Source organism: Oncorhynchus kisutch, linkage group LG23 (genome assembly GCF_002021735.2).
Source record: "Oncorhynchus kisutch isolate 150728-3 linkage group LG23, Okis_V2, whole genome shotgun sequence".
NCBI classification, from domain to species: Eukaryota; Metazoa; Chordata; class Actinopteri; order Salmoniformes; family Salmonidae; genus Oncorhynchus; species Oncorhynchus kisutch.
Window position 1 is genome coordinate 7,299,219 of NC_034196.2, and position 19,532 is coordinate 7,318,750.

At 39.3% G+C, this 19,532-nt stretch overlaps 1 protein-coding gene across 1 annotated transcript; it reads left to right on the forward strand.

Moving 5' to 3' along the window:
• Positions 1 to 223: 223 nt before the first annotated feature.
• On the forward strand, positions 224 to 5,138 carry LOC116356650 (cathepsin L1-like). Its single transcript, XM_031803329.1, has 8 exons — positions 224 to 295; positions 1,396 to 1,534; positions 1,916 to 2,038; positions 2,662 to 2,814; positions 3,044 to 3,268; positions 3,538 to 3,706; positions 3,986 to 4,103; positions 4,304 to 5,138. The coding sequence occupies exons 2-8, from the start codon at positions 1,406 to 1,408 to the stop codon at positions 4,401 to 4,403; spliced, it is 1,017 nt and encodes a 338-aa protein (XP_031659189.1). The 5' UTR covers positions 224 to 295; positions 1,396 to 1,405; the 3' UTR covers positions 4,404 to 5,138.
• Positions 5,139 to 19,532: the final 14,394 nt, after the last annotated feature.

Below are 19,532 nucleotides of genomic sequence, written 5' to 3' on the forward strand. Positions count from 1 at the left end.
ATCTAATCCACCCACTAAAGATGATTAATCAAATTTGATGTTTTATCTTTACGGAGTCGATGAAAACGGTCAAGTGGTCAGGAATCACATTCTGGGCTATTTACACCTGAGATTTTTAAATGATCTTTCAGCGGGCCGGCAGTGTGAGATACCGTCCCCTTTCAGCCAATCACAAGCCAGCCCCCACCACTATAGGACATATAGCTGGCTGTATAAAGTGTCGTGTCTTGTTCACTGACTACACAACAACAGCAGCAGAAATCATCGCCCTGCTACTGCAAATTGACGGGAAAAAGTAAGTACTGCTTTCCATTCTGTTCTTTGTACAGTGTTAGGATCTTGGGTTATGGACATTTACATTTACCAGGGGCATTTGCTCTTTGATTTGATTAATACACAAAGACAATATTAGTCTACCGTTTCTGATGTTGCTTTTTCTCCCGGCTGTTACCAAACTTTTCCTCGAATATTTCTATCACATAAAGTAATTGATATCAATTTATTTAATTTGGAATACCGGTAGTGTAGTATCCTAGTTCCATATGTTTAATATTTTTTCTTGTGTCAAGCGGAAGGTAGTTTGGAAGGGGGCATTTTTTGTTTTATTCTCACAAACCACATTTCCATCCAACGGTTGTATAGCAAGTAAAGTACATGTCGGATAAAAGTAATGACACACCTGAATTTTTCAGTTAACTTTCCAAATGTCGACAACACAAAATACGCTCTTTTTGTGTCAGTAAAATTAATTATGTGATTGTTGGTGAATATAATAACCATCATATCGAAGTAAACTTGGAGTAGTAGTGTGGACCTCACTTTACTACTTGGAAAAGCATGCAGTTTAGTAGGCTGCAGATTAAATAAATTATGATGAATTAACTTCACAGGATGGTGAAAGTGCAAGGTGATGTGTTTGTGAACCCTAGGTTGAATTAAAACAATAGCTGCTGATGACTTCACAAGTGCTTTATTGGCGTAAATATTACAATTGATATGACTTATAAAGGTTAAATGTAATTTTCTCTGTTAAAGCTACCCTTTGGAATGACTTCATAGTAACAGCGATTTTTTGAAACGTTTTTTAAAATGTTAATTTAAAAACAAATTAAATTGAGATTTTTCAATTATTCACAAGATACCACATTGGTAGTAGTCAGTGACATGTCAAAGCTAAACTGGCCTTGGTTAAAACACTGGATGGGAGACCAAATGGATAGCTGTAGATCAACTCTCCAGTAGGAGGTGCTGCCCAGACTTTTTGTTGTTGTATATAACTTTGACGATCTGCCATTCTTTCAAAGGTACAAATTCAACATTTTATGCTATATAGCTTCTTTACACTGAAAATACAAGGCTGACTGAGCTCTGCTCTCTCTCTCTCTCTCTCCACAGCTGTTTGACCATGATGTCCCTGTACTTCACAGTGTTGGTGCTCTGTGTGAGTGCTGTGTATGCGGCCCCTATGTTTGACTCTCAGTTGGAGGGCCACTGGCACTTGTGGAAGAACTGGCACAGCAAGAACTACCATGAGGTAGGTGTTTAAGCACAAGTAGAGAGGAGCACATCCTCATAGGAACCCCTCGGTTATTCCCAACGAGTGGAGGCTGGTGGGATGAGCTATAGGAGGATGGGCTTATTGTAAAGGCTGGAATGGAATTATTGGAATGGTATCAAACATTTAGAAACCACGTTTGACTCAGTTCCATTACAGCCAGTACAATGAGCCTGTCCTCCTTTGATTCCTCCCACCATCCTCCACTGCTCTCAACAAGGGGCTCAAATTGATCAATTGGTGCATACATGTAGCTGTAAATTACACCTATATATCATTAATTGCATGGATTGTGCACATAGTTCTGTTACAGTATATGATTGTGTATACTTTCTCACTGTTTTTCACTCATTGTTACAGAGCGAGGAGGGCTGGAGAAGGATGGTTTGGGAAAAGAACCTGAAAAAGATTGAGATGCACAACCTGGACCACTCTATGGGAAAACTCTCCTATCGTCTGGGCATGAACCACTTTGGTGACATGGTAAGAAGAATCACCTTGCTGAGCAGTGCTTGACATGGATGAAATGGGTGCCGCTACTCATTCTGGGGGCCTGTACTGTATATATTTATATCCAGGTACACTGCAGGACTTTTGAGCTAATATTCTATGAGGTGCAGGAACTAAAGCAGTGGAAATTTTCAGTTGCTGATATCAGTTCCAGTGAACTTCTGTCCAAGTCTGTTGCTGAGACATTTTATTGTGGAGCAGGAGCTACTTTTCAGCAGCTCTTTCCCATACTGTGTGTGTGCTATAGCTGGATCTTTTTGTTGCCATGTCATAGATTTGCTAAAGCACATACAGTATGAAATATTTCACAGGCACAGGTGTCAGCGTTGACAATGAAAGCAGGAATGTATTCAGACTCGCAGGTTAGGTTTCTTCAACTATCAAGCAGGAATGGAATAGTTATCCTGAGGAGAGAATTGAAACTTACTCATAGTCTTTTAAAGATACACACAGGATTTATGGCTAAGTGAACAACTTTTAAAACAGTCCTAAGACGTAAAAAAAAACTACATTTCCCATTCAGATGGTACCTTACAAACCACATCTTTTCAGGGAAGACATCACGTTTCAACATGTTCTGATTTTTTCCTCCCTAGACCAACGAAGAGTTCGGGCAGCTCATGAACGGCTACAAGCAGACGACTGAGAGGAAGGACAAGGGCTCTCTGTTCATGGAACCCAATTACCTGCAGGTCCCTGAAGCTGTGGACTGGAGAGAGAAGGGCTACGTCACTCCCATCAAGAACCAGGTGAGACCTGAATAACTCATGAGTCATGACTGTGTCACTAAATAAGGTTTTACTTCCAGAGAACTATCTGGCTTGTTTGCATGCTGTTTACCATGATTGAAATTTACAGTATCCAGAAGATAAGGCGGCAAATTGCGCATACATATTGTTATATATGTATTTATTACTAGCGTCAGTGTTTTCTTGCATGAAAAAGTAACAAGATGTTTAACAACCTTTACCCCCTCAGTGCTCATGTGGGTCTTGCTGGGCGTTCAGTTCCATCGGAGCCATAGAGGGCCAGCAATTCAGGAAGACTGGCAATCTGGTGTCTCTGAGTGAACAGAACCTGATGGACTGCTCCAGACCCCAGGGCAACGAGGGCTGTAATGGGGGTCTCATGGACTTGGCGTTCCAGTATGTAAAGGACAACGGCGGCCTGGACACAGAGGCGTCCTACCCCTATGTGGGCAAGGTAAGGCTCTGTGTTCTATTAGTCTGAATTAAAATATAATAGGGTATAAAGATGCATTTATTAAAAGTAAGGCCCTGTTCTTTTAGCCTGGTCCCAGATCATGCAGTTTTTGCTGTCGATCTGGAATGACTTACAACTTCAACTTAGAAAATTTGAGTTTCCACTTCATTACAGTGGGATTTGTCTCCAAGAATGACCGACTTGCTTGAATATTTGGAATATGTTGTTTTTGACTAATCATGGCCATTGTTCTTCCCTGGTAAACTCAGGATGATGATATTTGCCACTACCGACCAGAGTTCAGTGCTGTCAATGAAACTGGCTTTGTGGACATCCCCAGTGGCAAAGAACACGCTCTGATGACGGCTGTGGCATCTGTCGGCCCCATCGCTGTCGCCATCGATGCCAGCCACGAATCCTTCCAGTTCTACCAGTCTGGTGAGTAGCAGTTAGCGGTGCATCTTAAATTACGTGTAACATTATTTGCAATGATTGGATTCCCTACCTACTATTTTTTGAGGTAGCAGTGATCTGTACTGGTCTATTGTCCTGTTCACCGTGTACAAATGGTGTTGTCTTTGAAGCAAATTGTGACCAATATTTCTAACTAGTTACTAGCTAAGTAACCAACTATTATGTTTGAGATCAGGTGGTTTTACATACTGAAGTAAACTCCGTATCTTAGCCCACTAATTTAACTATGTCCTCCCCCTGTAGGGATCTATTATGAGGAGAAGTGCAGCAGTGAGGAGCTTGACCATGGAGTTCTGGTGGTGGGATACGGTTTTGAAGGAGAGGATGTAGATGGCAAGAAATTCTGGATTGTCAAGAACAGGTACAGTACATAGTATCTTCCTAGGATGTTTTTAGTTTGTTACTTCACCACTGCGGGATTGGTTGATTCCCTCATCGGGGAATATGCCTCTCTTGTCCTGATACTATGGTCTAAGTCATACATTTCTCTAAAGCAGCAGTGAATCTATAATGTCCTACTAACTAGAACTGTGGGACTAACATGTTTTGTCTCTTCCTCAGCTGGAGCGAGAAATGGGGAGACAAAGGCTACATCTACATGGCCAAAGACAGGAAGAACCACTGTGGCATCGCCACGGCAGCCAGCTACCCACTGGTCTAGTGTTCTGTAAGTTCTCGAACACTAGACCCAGAGTTTTAGTTTTAGAGATGTTTGACGAACGTTCTGAAAAAAAGGGCAATGACGACTGCAGTGCTGCCTTAACTAAGTCTGTGAAATGCGCGAGAGAAACCTGCTGCATGGGTTTTAAAGAAACACTGTTTTAGGGAAATTATGAAAATTCTACCTATTTTGTTTTATACTTGTTTTTATGTGTGTCGGTGCGATTGTATGTGTGTGTATAGTTCTATTTGAGTTAAGCATTCCGTTTATTTGTAACTTTACTTGATGAGACCAGCTAGACTACATTCTCTAGCACATGTCAGTTTGTGCTTACTGTTTGTGTTTACAACACTGTTGTAGACACAGGATATATATATTCCTGAGGTACAGTTGATGTACCGTCTATTTTTAACTGGCGCGTTCTCTGTGGAGCTGAGAGCAACAACCACTGAATGATAAGACATTGAGGAAGACTAGAGCTCTGAAATGACTGAGATTGTTTCTGAAAGTGAGGGACAAAAAGAGAACGGTACACCTGGGTTTGTTTCCTCCACTGCTTTTTTTTATCTGCAGCTAGTGTTTGCGTAAAGGTGTTGAATGGTAATGCCTAGACAAGAGCCTAGTGATGCAGAGACTGATATGCCTCCGGGTGGTGAGAGGAGATGTATAACATTCTAACACACACATGTAGATGAGTTCAAATTGTGTTTAATAATAATAAACTACATTTATCAATCTGACTCCATTATCATGTGACGAACGGCTATAGATCATAAATGTATACTGGTGAATCTAGCCCGCTTGTGAGTCTACACATTATCACTCAGATGCTATAATTTAATTTGTTCTAAGATAACTTATTATTAAGAGGCTTATGCGCTGTCTATAGCACCCATCGTCCAAGCTTTATTTTATCTAGTTGATCTTAGACCAAGATGTAAAGTACCAATGTGTAATCTAATGTGTATAGTGTACATAACATTTACCATTAGACTTCATTAAATATGAGCACAACTGTAGTCTCAAATTTAAAGTAATCTGACGTGTTACAGTTTAAACAGTAAGCATACTATTATCAAATGGTACGTCACAGTAGTCGTTACAGCTTATAAAATATACCCCTATGACATAAAATGTACATCAAAAGATTGGTTTACCAATGACTCCACTAATTTATGAGATTATATTCAATCAAAGAATGGCTCTGTAAAACGAGGACTGCATTTAACTCAATTCAACTAACAGGATACTCACAAAAAAACACATGATACTTTTACGGAATAATTCAGAGTAAATTACTACATCCAATAGGCAAAGACTTACAATGCCTTCAGAAGGTATTCACCCCCTTGGTTTTTTAAAACATTTCATGTTACAGCCTGAATTGAAAATGAATTAAATTGAGATATCTTGAGTCAACAAGTATTCAACCTCTTATGGCAAGCTTAAATAAGTTAAGGAGTCACAAGTTGCATGGACTCATTATGTGTGCAATAATAGTGTTTAACATGATTTTTGAATGACCACCTCATCTCTGTACCCCACACAGAACTATTTACTAGTTCCCTCATTCGAGCAGTGAATTTCAAACACAGATTCACCACAAAGACCAGGGAGGTTTTCAGATGCCTCGCAAAGAAGGGCACCTACTGGTGGATGGATAGAAAGAAAAAAAAGGCAGATGTTGAGCATGGTAAATTTATTAATTACACTTTGGATGGTGTATCAATAAACCCAGTAACTAGAAAGACACAGTCCTTCCTAACTCAGTTGCCGTAGAGGAAGGAAACTGTTCAGGGATTTCACCATGAGGCCAACGGTGTTACGGCTCTCGTTTGTGGTAGGAAGAGTGGACCAAGACGCAGCGTGGAAAGTATTCATGATTTTAATATTCAAAAAGCACTCAAACAAAATAACAAACGTGAAAACGAAAGCGAACAGTTCTGTCAGGTAAAAAACACTAATCAGAAAACAAGATCCCACAAAACCTAAAAGGAAAATGACAACTTAGATATGATCCCCAATCAGAGACATCGATAGACAACTGCCTCTGATTGGGAAACACACACGGCCAAAACCAAAGAAATAGAAAACATAGACTTTCCCATCCGAGTCACACCCTGACCTAACCAAACATAGAAAATAATAAAGAACTCTAAGGTCGGGGCGTGATAAACGGTGACTTTAAAACAGTTACAGAGTTTAGTGGCTGTTATGGGAGAAAACTGAGGATGGATCAACAACATTGTAGTTACTCCACAATACTAATCTAATTGACAGAGTGAAAAGAAGGAAGCATGCACAGAATACAAATATTGCAAAACATGCATCCTGTTTACAATAATGCACTTAAGTAAAACTGCAAAAAAAATGGAGAAAATACGATGTCCTGAATACAAAGCATTATGTTTGGGGCAAATCCAACACAACACATCACTGAGTACCACTCTTCATATTTTCAAACATGGTGGTGGCTGCATCATGTTATGGGTATGCTTGTCATCGGCAAGGACTAGGGAGTTTTTATTTGTATTAACATAAACGAAATAAGGCTAAGCACAGACACAATCCTTGAGGAAAAGACTGGGAGACAAATGTACCTTTCAGTAGGACAATCATTTGTAACACAAGGCCATATACGTGGGAGTTGCTTACCAACACGACATTGAATGTTCCTGACAGTGCTGGAAATTGTACTAATTTGTCATACTTGAGTAAAAGTAAAAATGCCTTAATAAATAATGTCTCAAGTAAAAGTGAAAGTCACCAAGTAAAATATTATGAGTAACAGTTTAAAAGTATGGTTTTAAATATACTTAAGTATCAAAAGTAAATATAATAGCAAAATATACTTAAGTGTCAAAAGTAAAAGTGTAAAAATGTCAAATTCCTTATATTAAGCAAACCAGATGGATAGCCAGGGGCACACTCCAACACCCCCGACAAATTAAGCATGTGTGTTTAGTGAGTCCGCCAGATCAAAGGCAAGTAGGAATGACCAGGGATGTTCTCTTGATAATTAAGTTATTTGACCATTTTCCTGTCCTGCTAAGCATTCCAAATGTAATGAGAATTTATTGGGTGTCAGGGTATTTTTATGGAGTAAATTGTAAGTTGTCAAATATATAAATAGTAAAGTACAGATACCCCCCAAAACACTAAATAAGTAGGACTTTATAGAAGTTTTACTTAAATATTTTACACCACTGGTTCCCGAGTAGCCTATTTACAGTTTTGACTTAAATTGACTTAAAAATCTATGGCAAGACTTGAAATTGGCTGTCTAGACAATGATCAACAACCAACTTGACAGAGCTTGAAGAATTCAAAAAATAACGTGCAATATTGTAAAATCTAGGTGTGCAAAGCTCTTAGAAACTTACCCAGAAATACTCACAGCTGTAATCTCTGCCAAAGGTGATTCTAATATGTACTGTATTGACTCAGGGGTGTGAGTACTTATGTAGGCTAAATTAGATGTTTCTTTATTTAATTTTCAATACATTTGAAAACGTTTCTAAATTTGAAACATGTTTTCATTTTGTCATTATGGGGTATTGTGTGTAGATGGGTGAGAAATATCATCTCTAAGAGAAAAACTGTGTGTCTGATACACACAAGAGGGTTGCTAACAAGCAAATGAGCGAATTCACTTCCATTTTTACCAAATTCAAGAGGAAACACCCATAACCTGAATGAACAATTGCTTGCACGCAAAGTGCAAGCAATTGTTCATTCAGGTTATGGGTGTTTCCTCTTGAATTTGGTAAAAAGGGAAGTGAATTCGCTCATGAGTTTTAGTTTAGAGAACGATCTCTCTGCAGGAGTGACAGTTGCAGGGATGGTTAAAAATATTTGGATTGCAGTGGCAACGTCAGGGAAACTGGGCAGAAGGGATTGGTGCTTAAAATACAGCAGTTCTGCAAGATCTTTAATTGAGCATCTCATATTCTCCTTAATTTCCAGCCTCAACACGTTACGGAAAGATATTAACTGTATAGGAAGCTCTGGGTACAAGTCGTCTGGATACTGGGCAGCCAATAAACTGGCAGATGCAAACAGATTATAATCTTTAGCGGACAACAGTTCTTGACGGCTCAATCAAAGAAAGAGGGTTGCGATTTCATTCATACTGGTGAACCGGCGTTTGAGTTGTGTGGTTGCAATATCAAAGTAGCATTGAACACAGACACTGTAAAATGTTCCTCTGCATTCTGAAGCCTGTTTTTGTGCATCACTTGGTCCTGCCTTTTGTTTATCCATCCCACTCTCTGTATCCGAGTTCGACCTGCTGATTCAACTTACTTTTTGAACTTGATTGCCAATTAAGTAAGTAGGCTGGGGCAGGCTTTCTCCTGCCGTTGAGCAATAGGCCAATTAGATGCATGACAATGATAGGCCTATTGTCTCTGACTCACCTACTAGCAATGTAGATTATTGTAAAACACAAAACACAAAAGCTTACTACATGTGGAAATTAAAAAGGTTGAGTTGATTATATTAGATTCTGGGTGTGCTGTTCCTACATTTTGTTTTCACTAGCAAATAGTGAAAACAAAATTCTGATACTGTAGCAATAGGCCTCTAAATATATATTTTTTTGAGAGAATCACAGACCCAAATAGATACTTTTTTCTAAAATAAGGAAATAGTGAAAAAATAAAAAACGTATAAATACTCTTAAGGATCCGCCACCTTTTTTCAATTTTCACCAATAATGACATACCTAAATCGAACTGCCTGTAGCTCAGGCCCTGAAGCAAGGATATGCATATTCTTGGTACCATCTGAAAGCAAACACTTTGAAGTTTGTGGAAATGTGAAAGGGATGTAGGAGAATATAACACAATATTTTGGCCCCTAGATGGCAGCAGTGTGTGTACAAAATTTTAGACTGGTCCAATGAAACATTGCATTTCTGTTCAACATTTTGTATCAAGACTGCCCAAATGTGCCTAATTTGTTTATTATTATCTTTCATGTTCAAAAATCTGCATTCTCCTCAAGCATGGAATTCTTTCACTGTAATAGCTACTGTAAATTGGACAGTGCAGTTAGATTAACAAGACTTTAACCTTTCTGCCAATATCAGATATGTCTATGTCCTGGGAATTGTTTTTGTTACTTACAACCTCATGCTAATCACATAAGCCTACGTTAGTTTAACGGTCCCGGGGACGGGACTCCGATCCCCCCCAAAATAAATAATAATAATAAAAAATTGGATTGAATTATACTGAACAAAAATATACTTGGTATAAAATTGTATAAAAATATAAAATATAAATATAAATCCAACAATTTCATTGATTTTACTGAATAACAGTTCATGTGAGGAAATCAGTCAATTGAAATAAATTCATTAGGCCCTAATCTATGGATTTCACATTGACTGGGAATATAGATCTGTTGGTCACAGATACCTTAAAAAATGGGCCTCACAATGGGCCTCAGGATCTCATCACAGTGTTTTTTTGCATTCAAATTGCCATGGATAAAATGCAATTGTGTTCGTTGTCCGTAGCTTATGTCTGCCCATACCATGAGAGTAAATACAGACTGATGTATTGATAAAAGTCCTCTTGTCCAAGAGATATTATCAAAACGTCACTCTAGGGTAAGCCTACACGAAACACAGCCCTTATTTGAGCAGTTTCTAAAATCCCATATGGGAAAATTAATGGTGGAAAAACGATTGGAACCATTTCCCTGTTTGACCTCTAGGTTTTATGTGTATTATGACTCATACTGTGGTGCTCTGTTTGTGTAGGCTATTAAGCTAATGTTTTTCCAGTTGGCTTGAACTCACTGAAGTCTGAGATTTCCCAGTTCCGAGTTCCAGTTGTTTTGAATGCAACAGAAGTCATGATGGATTGACAGTATGGACAATGTATTCAACCTTTTCTGGCCCATGGTGTTGCGTGTGAATGTTTATCCTTTTAAGCTTGGACAAGAGGCCCTTAAATCCAGATTTGGACCACACACCCTCTCCATCGAATAGCAGGCAGGGCAAGCAAAATAGTGATTACTTTGTAATGCTTGCAGTTAGTCACTGATTCCTTCCAAACCACTCATTGTTGTCAATTTCCAACTTGTTGTGTAATGTTTATGTCCAATGGCCAATGAGCACCAATACATTTTATCTATCATTTGTCTTCATATGACAATGATTGAAAAGGATTTGCCAGTAGTTTGTCGACGTGATTGGTAACGATGACTGCTTGTCTAGCTTGCTAGCTAAGATTTTGAAAGTACGATGTTGACATGATCAGTCCAATCAAAGCTACAGTAGTACAACGTGATTTGACATAATTTTATCTGTGACCAATGCCTTTGAGCCTTCTTGGATGGGCAATTCTAATGTAAATCTATGGCAGCACCCAAGGAGGCTTGACTGCCTAGCTTTCCCTGTAGATTCTGCAATGACGTTTGTCCCCATGAGTGACAGAACACTGAGCCAATCACGGCGCAACTAGAGAAGATTACCAACGCCTACGCTCTGTATTTTCCTCTGGCTGCTCCTCCACCACAGAAAGCATTGAGCTAGGCTGAAACACCTGCATTTCGGAGCTGCCTTCCTCAAGAAATCAAAAATGTTTGTATTCTGTTTTATTAACTCAATAAAAATGTTTTTACATTGTTTGCAAACTAATATGTGAAACATATTTATGACAAAATAACATGCAAAACAGGAAACAATTGTATTCTTTTTTTGAATTTTGTATTGTATTTCTTTTTTAGCTTAACAGGGGGTGTGACGTTCCGTTACTGGTTAAAGCTAATAAGCTAGCGTTAGCGCTCAGCATCCTTAAGCTATTGGGTGTCAGCCAGAGTTATTTAACAGTACATTTAGTGAATGAGCAAGCTAGGGACGTTGATATGTCATAATATTAGGAAAGTGTTTATTTCCAGTTAGTGTATTTGATGGGTTACGGTTCTGTAGCTAGCTTGGCTGGCTAGCCACATTGGTAACTACTGGCTGGCTAGCTAGCTATGACCAAAGAGATGACAGAACATTTTTCTGACTGGAGCACATATCTTCTGACAGTGACACAGGGACCCCTTGTTGACTGAAGCGGAACTTCAGTAAAACATTATTTTTGACCCTTTTTAAAATTAGCAATAGTGGTAGAACTGACCAAATGAAACATATTATATTATATACATATTATTAAAATTGTGACATTATTGTCTCTCACAATGAAATCAGGGAGGGGACTGTTGATCGGTCTTCGTCTCCCTGGCCGTCCTTCCTTCTTTCTGTTAGTCACGTGCAACATCTCAGGAATCACTGGCCTGATTTTGATGAAACTTTGATGAATGATGCGTCTTGCCATAGAGATCCGACATTTACAAAATTACATTGACTGGCCCAAGGCGCGAGCTATAGTAAGTAACTGAAATTTGTGAGTCACACCAGAGAAGAAGAGGCAAAGCGAGAGGGATAACCAAAATCTGTCTTCTCCAGCAGGTGGCTATTTTTCTTTGGCACGTGAAAGAGATACCCAGGCTTACTGCCTGCCATTTTTTTTGACATTTATTTTCATTGTTAGAGCTGCCACTTGAATAATCTGTGTTGCGCAATCGATAACTGAAATGTGTTAGTCACACACACAAAAACTCAATTAGCCCAAGGGGTGGGTGACGGGGATGGGGGGGCCATGTTAACTATGCCTTATTTTATTGAGCTTTTATTTTTGATTACCCTTTATATTTACTTGGGGCCCGATTCCGACACCAGTTAAGTGTGCATAAATGGAACTTAATTCCCTCTTTATGCACTTTTCTCTTGAACCTTGAACTGAAGCATGAGAATAGCAGGTTATTAGGGTATAGCCTACTATTGTACATTATTCTTCCTATTCTAATTTTATGTACACTAATCTTCCAACATTACCAAGGGTTGAAGAACTGAATGTGGCAATTTTCTGAATTAATCAAACCACCTTTTTCTTTTTGCGAGAATAAAGGCTCTCCAAACCAGTTTTTTATGATTCATAATTACTTTCCTAAACATAAATAATTTACAAGATCATTTACCAATTGGTGCAGAAACAGAGGCAAATATGTATATATTTAGATGGATTTCTTTCATTGTTCCCTAATAATTTTTTTTAACCTTTATTTAACTAGGCAAGTCAGTTAAGAACAAATTCTTATTTTCAATGACAGCCTAGGGTTAACTGCCTGTTCAGGGACAGAACAACAGATTTGTACCTTGTCAGCTTGGGGGTTTGAACTTGCAACCTTCCGGTTACTAGTCCAACACTCTAACCACTAGGCTATCCTGAACCCGTTCTCTCATGTCCGTCCACAAAATTCGAACTAAAGTGGACACCATATTCAAAGGGATGGCTTAAATGTACTGAAAACTATATTGAATGAAAACTCCACGTGAAAATATTTAGGCCAGTAAGTGGGAGGGTTTTCAGGGGTCGAATTACATTCATTCAGCATGCGCAACGGAACCATGTCTGCAAAGCCTGTTATATGCACCTTCATAAGGTAAGTCTGAATACCAACTACTGGGAAGTGCGCAGTAAAGGCGTGCATAAGAAAGGCATCATTTCCTAAGTCGGAATTGGGCCCTTAGCTACTTACTTTTTCTGTTGTTGCATTGTCAAGAGGTTAAGTTATCTGTCCTCAAATACATAACGTATTCTCAAAATCTCACATTAGCCGGTAGAACTGAATAACTGAAGAAATGAAAAAAAAATCACAAAGGTCTTATTTCATTCTACAGGTAGATTTTTTTTAAATCGCATGTTTCTTTATAGCCTCGGGGCTTTGTAGTGTTTTATTTGTCCTGTTTGGAGTTGTGTTGCTCTGTAATGTTGAATTTTTCTTCACTGTTGCGTTGCCCTGGTCGTGTCAGTACACAGTAATTGTAATTGCCCCTAAAAACTTCTCATTTATAAAACAGACTATGTGGCATCGATATGAGTCAGAAACATACTGTTAAAATTGACTACAAAGTGTAAATAGGACCATTTTCGTCATAAAGTCAGTCTTGTCCAAAAAATGTTGGTGAGTTTTGTGAGACTTATGGCCATGACTGCATCACAATGTAAATGAAGGTTGGATTTGTTTCAATCCTGCCCACATGCCCACAGCTGGCAGCACACAAGTAATCATCAATTCAGAATAGGGCAGTGGTGGTCATGAAATTATTGTCATGCAAAAGACTGCCTGTCTCACGGTAATTGACCTTTAATTAACATTAACACTTGTGCTCTGTTCCTTGCCTCAGGCTGCACAGCTGTTCTCTCATCATTTTTACCCATCAAACTATTCTCAATTTCATCTTGTCTTTACTAGTATGTCAAATAAATTTAGATTTAGAATGTCCCATTATCAAATGAGCAGGAACAGAGGCAGGGGAAAAAATACATGTCATCTGTATGCACTCGAATAGGGAATGAATAGGGACTAGGGAATGAATGGGGAAGAAGGAATGAATGGGGAAGAAGGAATGAATGGCGAATAGGGAATGGATGGGGAATGGAGACCACTTGCTTTCCACCAGCCCGTTTTTCAATGATGCCAGGTAGGCTACTTCGATTTTATAGCGGAGCATGTGCTTAATATGAGCAGCTGATAAATAAATATGAGAGCACTTATTTCACTCCAAGCATCATTTGGTTTGAAAAAATTAACTGCAATTTATCTTTTAGCTAGGTGTTTTTCATTTTCCGAAATTTGCACTAAGTCTGAATAGTGCAGACTGTTCTCCTGTTTGATGAGCACATAATAATACAGTCCACACTCAAAGACAATTACTCAAAATGGTTTAATTTTGGAGTATAGGCTAGACCAATTATGTGCCAAAGACATCTAAAATCAGTTTTGTTTGATGTTTTTCTGCCATGCTTAATATGCGGTAGGCTATGTATTGTATAACGGCACAATCAGAATTTGAATGATTTTTTTTTACAGGCTTGGGTTCATACGCCTATGCATATGTGTAAGCTCTAAATTAATCATCACGTTAAAAATCTGTACAAGGCCATTAGGACCAAAGCATGCCCAGCGTGCATAACAGGAGATTACCATGACTAAACTGTCCCATGAAATTTACTGCAGTCTCATGATGTCACCTTAGTTCCTTTTTATGTCTCTATTTTAGTTTGGTCAGGGCGTGAGTTGGGGTGGGCATTCCAGAGCCGCCCGTCACTCCGACGCTGCCAGAGTCGCCCTTCTCTCCACCCAGACCCTCCCCTATGGGTTTAGGTTTTGCGGCCGGAGACACACCTTTAGGGGAGGGTACTGTCACGTCCTGACCTTAGTTCCCTTTTTATGTCTCTATTTTAGTTTGGTCAGGGGGTGAGTTGGTGTGGACATTCTATGTTTTTGTTCTATGTTTTGTATTTCTGCTTTTGGCCTGGTATGGTTCCCAATCAGAGGCAGCTGTCAATCGTTGTCTCTGAGAACCATACTTAGGTAGCCTGTGTTCCCACTATGATTTGTGGGTAGTTGTTTTCTGTCTCTATGTCTTCACCAGACAGAACTGTTTCATTTTCATTCGTTCACTTGTTATTTTGCTTTCATGTTCAGTTTAAATAAATATTAACATGGACACGTACCACGCTGCATATTGGTCCGATCCTTCTTACTCCTCCTCAGAAGAGGAGGAAAACCGTTACACATGACTGCCTGTGTGGCGGTAATGTGGTAAATTTGGGTTGTGTCACGCCCTGGTCTTAGTATTTTGTGTTTTCTTTATTATTTTGGTCAGGCCAGGGTGTGACATGGGTTTATTATGTGGTGTGTTTAGTCTTGTTTTTTTTGTAGGTATTGGGATTGTGGTATAGTGGGGTTTTCTAGAAAAGTCTATGGTTGCCTGAAGTGGTTCTCAATCAGAGGCAGGTGTTTATCGTTGTCTCTGATTGGGAACCATATTTAGGCAGCCATATTCTTTGAGTGTTTTGTGGGTGATTGTTCCTGTCTCTGTGTTAGTTTGCACAAGCATAGGCTGTTTTGGTTTTTCATGTTGTTTGTTTTGTATTATGTTCATGTTTGAGTTTTTCCTTTATTAAAGAACATGAACACCGACTACGCCGCATTTTGGTCCGATCCTTGCTACACCTCCTCTTCAGAGGAGGAGATAGAAGAAAACCGTAACAGGTTGGCTTTGGATATCGCTGTGGGGCTAGTTTGGGACCATCAGTAAATTACACAATGTGCATCGAATATGTTAAAATCCCAATAGTCCCAAATTTCAATGACTTAAAAATCTCAAACCAACTATAAATTGTAGAAATTCATGTACAAATATTGAAAGCATTTAATGAGAAATCTAAAAGGTGTGCAACATGAAGAAATTGTCTCATTTACATTTTATGTAATTTCTTGATGTTCCCAGAGAGAGGCTATCCAAAGTCAACGTCAGGTCGCACACCACCCACCTAAAGCTAATTGTCAAACATTTTTGATGAACTCTTCCCACCTGCAAACACACACACGAGACATCTAACCCCGAAACCAACTCACGTTTGAATTCAGTCATGGCCGCAAGCATTTCTTAATTAACCAAATCTAAAATGAGGCCAAATCAGGAAGTGCAGTTCCCCTTTACAACTAACTAATGACATGTTGACCCGCTACCTTGCTACCTTTCAGATGAGCCAAGGAGGAAGACAGATAAGAACAGCAGCAGCCAGGGGCAAATGGCAGGGAAGAGGATGATAGGTCACCCAGACACAGGCCCAAAACAAGTTAAGCTACACATGTATCCCCTTGACTGTTTTGGATTGCAAAACTAGAGACACACCAGACACAGAGACAGCAACAGCAGGGTAAATGATGGAGAGAGACACCAGCCAAGACACAGATACAGCAACAGAAGAGTAGGATCTGATGGAGAGAGACATACCAGACAAGACACAGAGACAGCAACAGAAGAATAGGTGATGGAGAGACACACCAGACAAGACACAGAGACAGCAACAGAAGAATAGGTGATGGAGAGACACACCAGACAAGACACAGAGACAGCAACAGAAGAATAGGGGATGGAGAGAAACACACCAGACAAGACACAGCAACTGTAACGGTTTTCCTCCTCTTCTGACGAGGAGTATGAAGGATCGGACCAATGCGCAGCGTGGTAAGTATTCATGTTATTTTTATTAAACTGAACACAAAAATAACAAAGGAGAAAACACGCCAAAAACAAAACAGTCCTGTTCGGTGACAAAACACAAAACAGGAAACAACTACCCACAACCCATAGTGGGAAAACAGGCTGCCTAAGTATGGTTCTCAATCAGAGACAACGATAAACAGCTGCCTCTGATTGGGAACCATACCAGGCCAAACACAGAAATACAAAAACATAGAACGTGTTGTTCTAGAATGCCCACCCCAACTCACGCCCTGACCAAACTAAAATAGAGACATAAAAAATGAACTAAGGTCAGGACGTGACAGCCACAGAATAATCTAATATGATGGAGAGAGACACCAGAAGAACAGAACAGGTCATAAAAGAAGAGTATAGACAAATGCGAAAGTAAAAAAACAAGAATCTGAGACAGCAACAGATAAGACAGACAGCAACAGACGAGACACAGTGAAAGTGACTGAAGACGGCAGATGGAGAGAGAACAGAGGTGGCTCCAAAGGGAGTGACACAGTAGACTGTATCAATTCAAGCTGCTCCATAGACTCTAATTAGTTGTATTTATTGCACAAATTATAACAGTAGAAATATAGACAGTGAAAGAGTAAAACATGGTTTACAAAGAATTTGCAGGTGACGTGAAAAAGCCTATTCATATTAAACATTTGTTTATTTTTTACACTTTTTACAAGCAGGACAGGATGTGAGAGAGGAGACAACAGAGACATCAACAGAAGAGGGCAAACAAGAGAGACAAAAATAGACAACACAGAGAAAGCAATGGACAGAGACAGAGGACAGGTAAGCACACAGCAGACTGTATCGTAGATATGCCCCTGGTTGAAACAAGAACAAACAAAAGGGGGGATGAGAGACACATATTTTGGCTAATTTCAAGTGATATGACAATATGTGGTTATGTCATCAAGTAGTAGTGATATATTGATTACAATGACCACCTTATCAAACTGTTTTTGGGTGTGTTTGTAATGGCATAACTGGTATCAGTAGAATTGACAATGTCTTGTCTAAAGAGAAATTACTCACTGGGAAAAGCAGGCTTTGCTATGCTATTTAGATTGTATTGTTCTTACCCAATACCCAATAAACTGTTCCCCCTCCCCATCTACAGACCCTGATAACTTAGAAATGTTTAAGAAAGACCTTGAAACCTTTTTAGCCGTACTTTTACTTAGGTTGCTTTTAGTCATACTTTAACGTGTACTCTAATAATCGGGAAGCAAGTACAGGGAGTGAATTTAATAAATTAACAAACATGGAACAACACAAGTAGCGTACAGACATGAAACATGCAAACAAAAACAAAAACGTCCGGGGAAAGAACCAAAGGGAGTGACAGATATAGGGGAGGTAACGAGGAAGGTGATGGAGTACAGGTGAGTCTCATGAGGCGATGGTGGCAGGTGTGCGTAATAATGAGTAAACTGGCTACAATGAGCGCCAGAGAGGGGGAGCGGGAGTAGACGTGACACATGCTATCTATTTTAGTCTCTCACATCCACTGTTATTTTATTCTTGTTTTACTATTTTAATTTGTCTCATGTACGTTTTATTCATGTATTTATTTTTCTCACCTTTTATTATTTTATTTGTGAAGCCCTTTCAAATGCATCCCCTGTAAGAAATGGGTTTTGATTTGAAACAGACATGCATTGCAATGCTGTAAAATCCTCGAGATAAGATAATATGACAGATCTTGTCGCAAGGTAGGGTAAGTAAGTAACTCATAAACCCAATTTGCATGGCAAGATCAACAACAACACGTTGATAACAGGGCCCCTATTTGAATACTGTCATCATCACACATTTGTGATACATGCTGATGACTACTGGAGGCATTGTCCAGACAGGCCTACTTTCTGCTGGGTCAGTGCTATCCGGTATCCTTGGGACGTCCCTACCCTAACCCTAGCCTTAACCATAACCCTTACCTTAACCATTTTACATTTCAACTATGGGCTAGAGATGTCCCAAGTTGTCCAGGATAGAGTGGACCCTTTCTGCTGGTCTGGCTTTTCAAAAGCATTGTGACTCCTCTTTGCTTGTCACGGGATATTGTTTCTTCTATTTCAGCTTCAAACACATAGAGATCCTATTAAATTACTATTCCGATTCCTAATTCTATGTTCAAACATGTCAATCAGATATCTAATAATCATACTTACAGAGAACACAAGAGAGCACACTCTGTCCCGAAAGCTGTCTTTCTGCTCTTTTACCGTGTCATGGTTCCACTTCACTGATTATTAAGGTTTTCTTCTTTTACTTTCCCAGACTCAGGGCTGTACAGCTCCGTCACCGAGGCCACAGGATGATGCCTTTTGGCTTGGGTCAGATGGAGCTTGTAGCATTTGGTGTGAGGTGGGTGTTATATTGTGTAATCTAGAATCATGTGTCAAGCCTTGTCATGGCAAGCGACTTCCACTTCTGGTTTTAGTCAAATGTACTTGTTTTTCTATTTTTGCCATTGGTCGTCTTAGCTGAAAATATGGTTACAACGTGCAACGTAGAGAAATTATGCACAATTCTAAACAGATTAACATGATTGACAATGACATATTGTACATAGCTTTGGCATGTTGGTTACCAGAGTACTCTACAAAATATTTTTTATTAGGCACCCATGTCAAATGAGTATTGGATAACCCTTTTAAGGGGTCCTTATTACAGTCTAACTACATTGTAATTACACTGTACCAAGCATTGTAGTTAACTGTAACAACTCACAGTTACAATGTAATAGCAACATGTATCTGGTAGTAATTGCGGTATCTAATTACAGAAGTGTAGCAACAAATGCTTGTTATACATGGGCGGGTTTCCACTAAATTCACCAACTTAGTGCTTCGCTTCTTCTCAGCTGCATTCGATGTTGTGGCTAGCACTTGCCCCCAAAATAAAGCGTACCATCTTGGTAAACTTGGTTGAGCTGACAAAAAAACAGATCTAAAACGAGTGTCATCCCTGACGAGGAATAAGACAGTATT

What these genes read in the sequence shown, in the direction of transcription:
- LOC116356650 (XM_031803329.1), top strand. Translation starts at nt 1,406, where the DNA reads ATGATGTCCCTGTACTTCACAGTGTTGGTGCTCTGTGTGAGTGCTGTG. An exon ending in ACAGCAAGAACTACCATGAG is followed by an intron (nt 1,535 to 1,915) that starts GTAGGTGTTTAA and finishes TCATTGTTACAG; the next exon opens with AGCGAGGAGGGCTGGAGAAG. An exon ending in TCACTCCCATCAAGAACCAG is followed by an intron (nt 2,815 to 3,043) that starts GTGAGACCTGAA and finishes TTACCCCCTCAG; the next exon opens with TGCTCATGTGGGTCTTGCTG.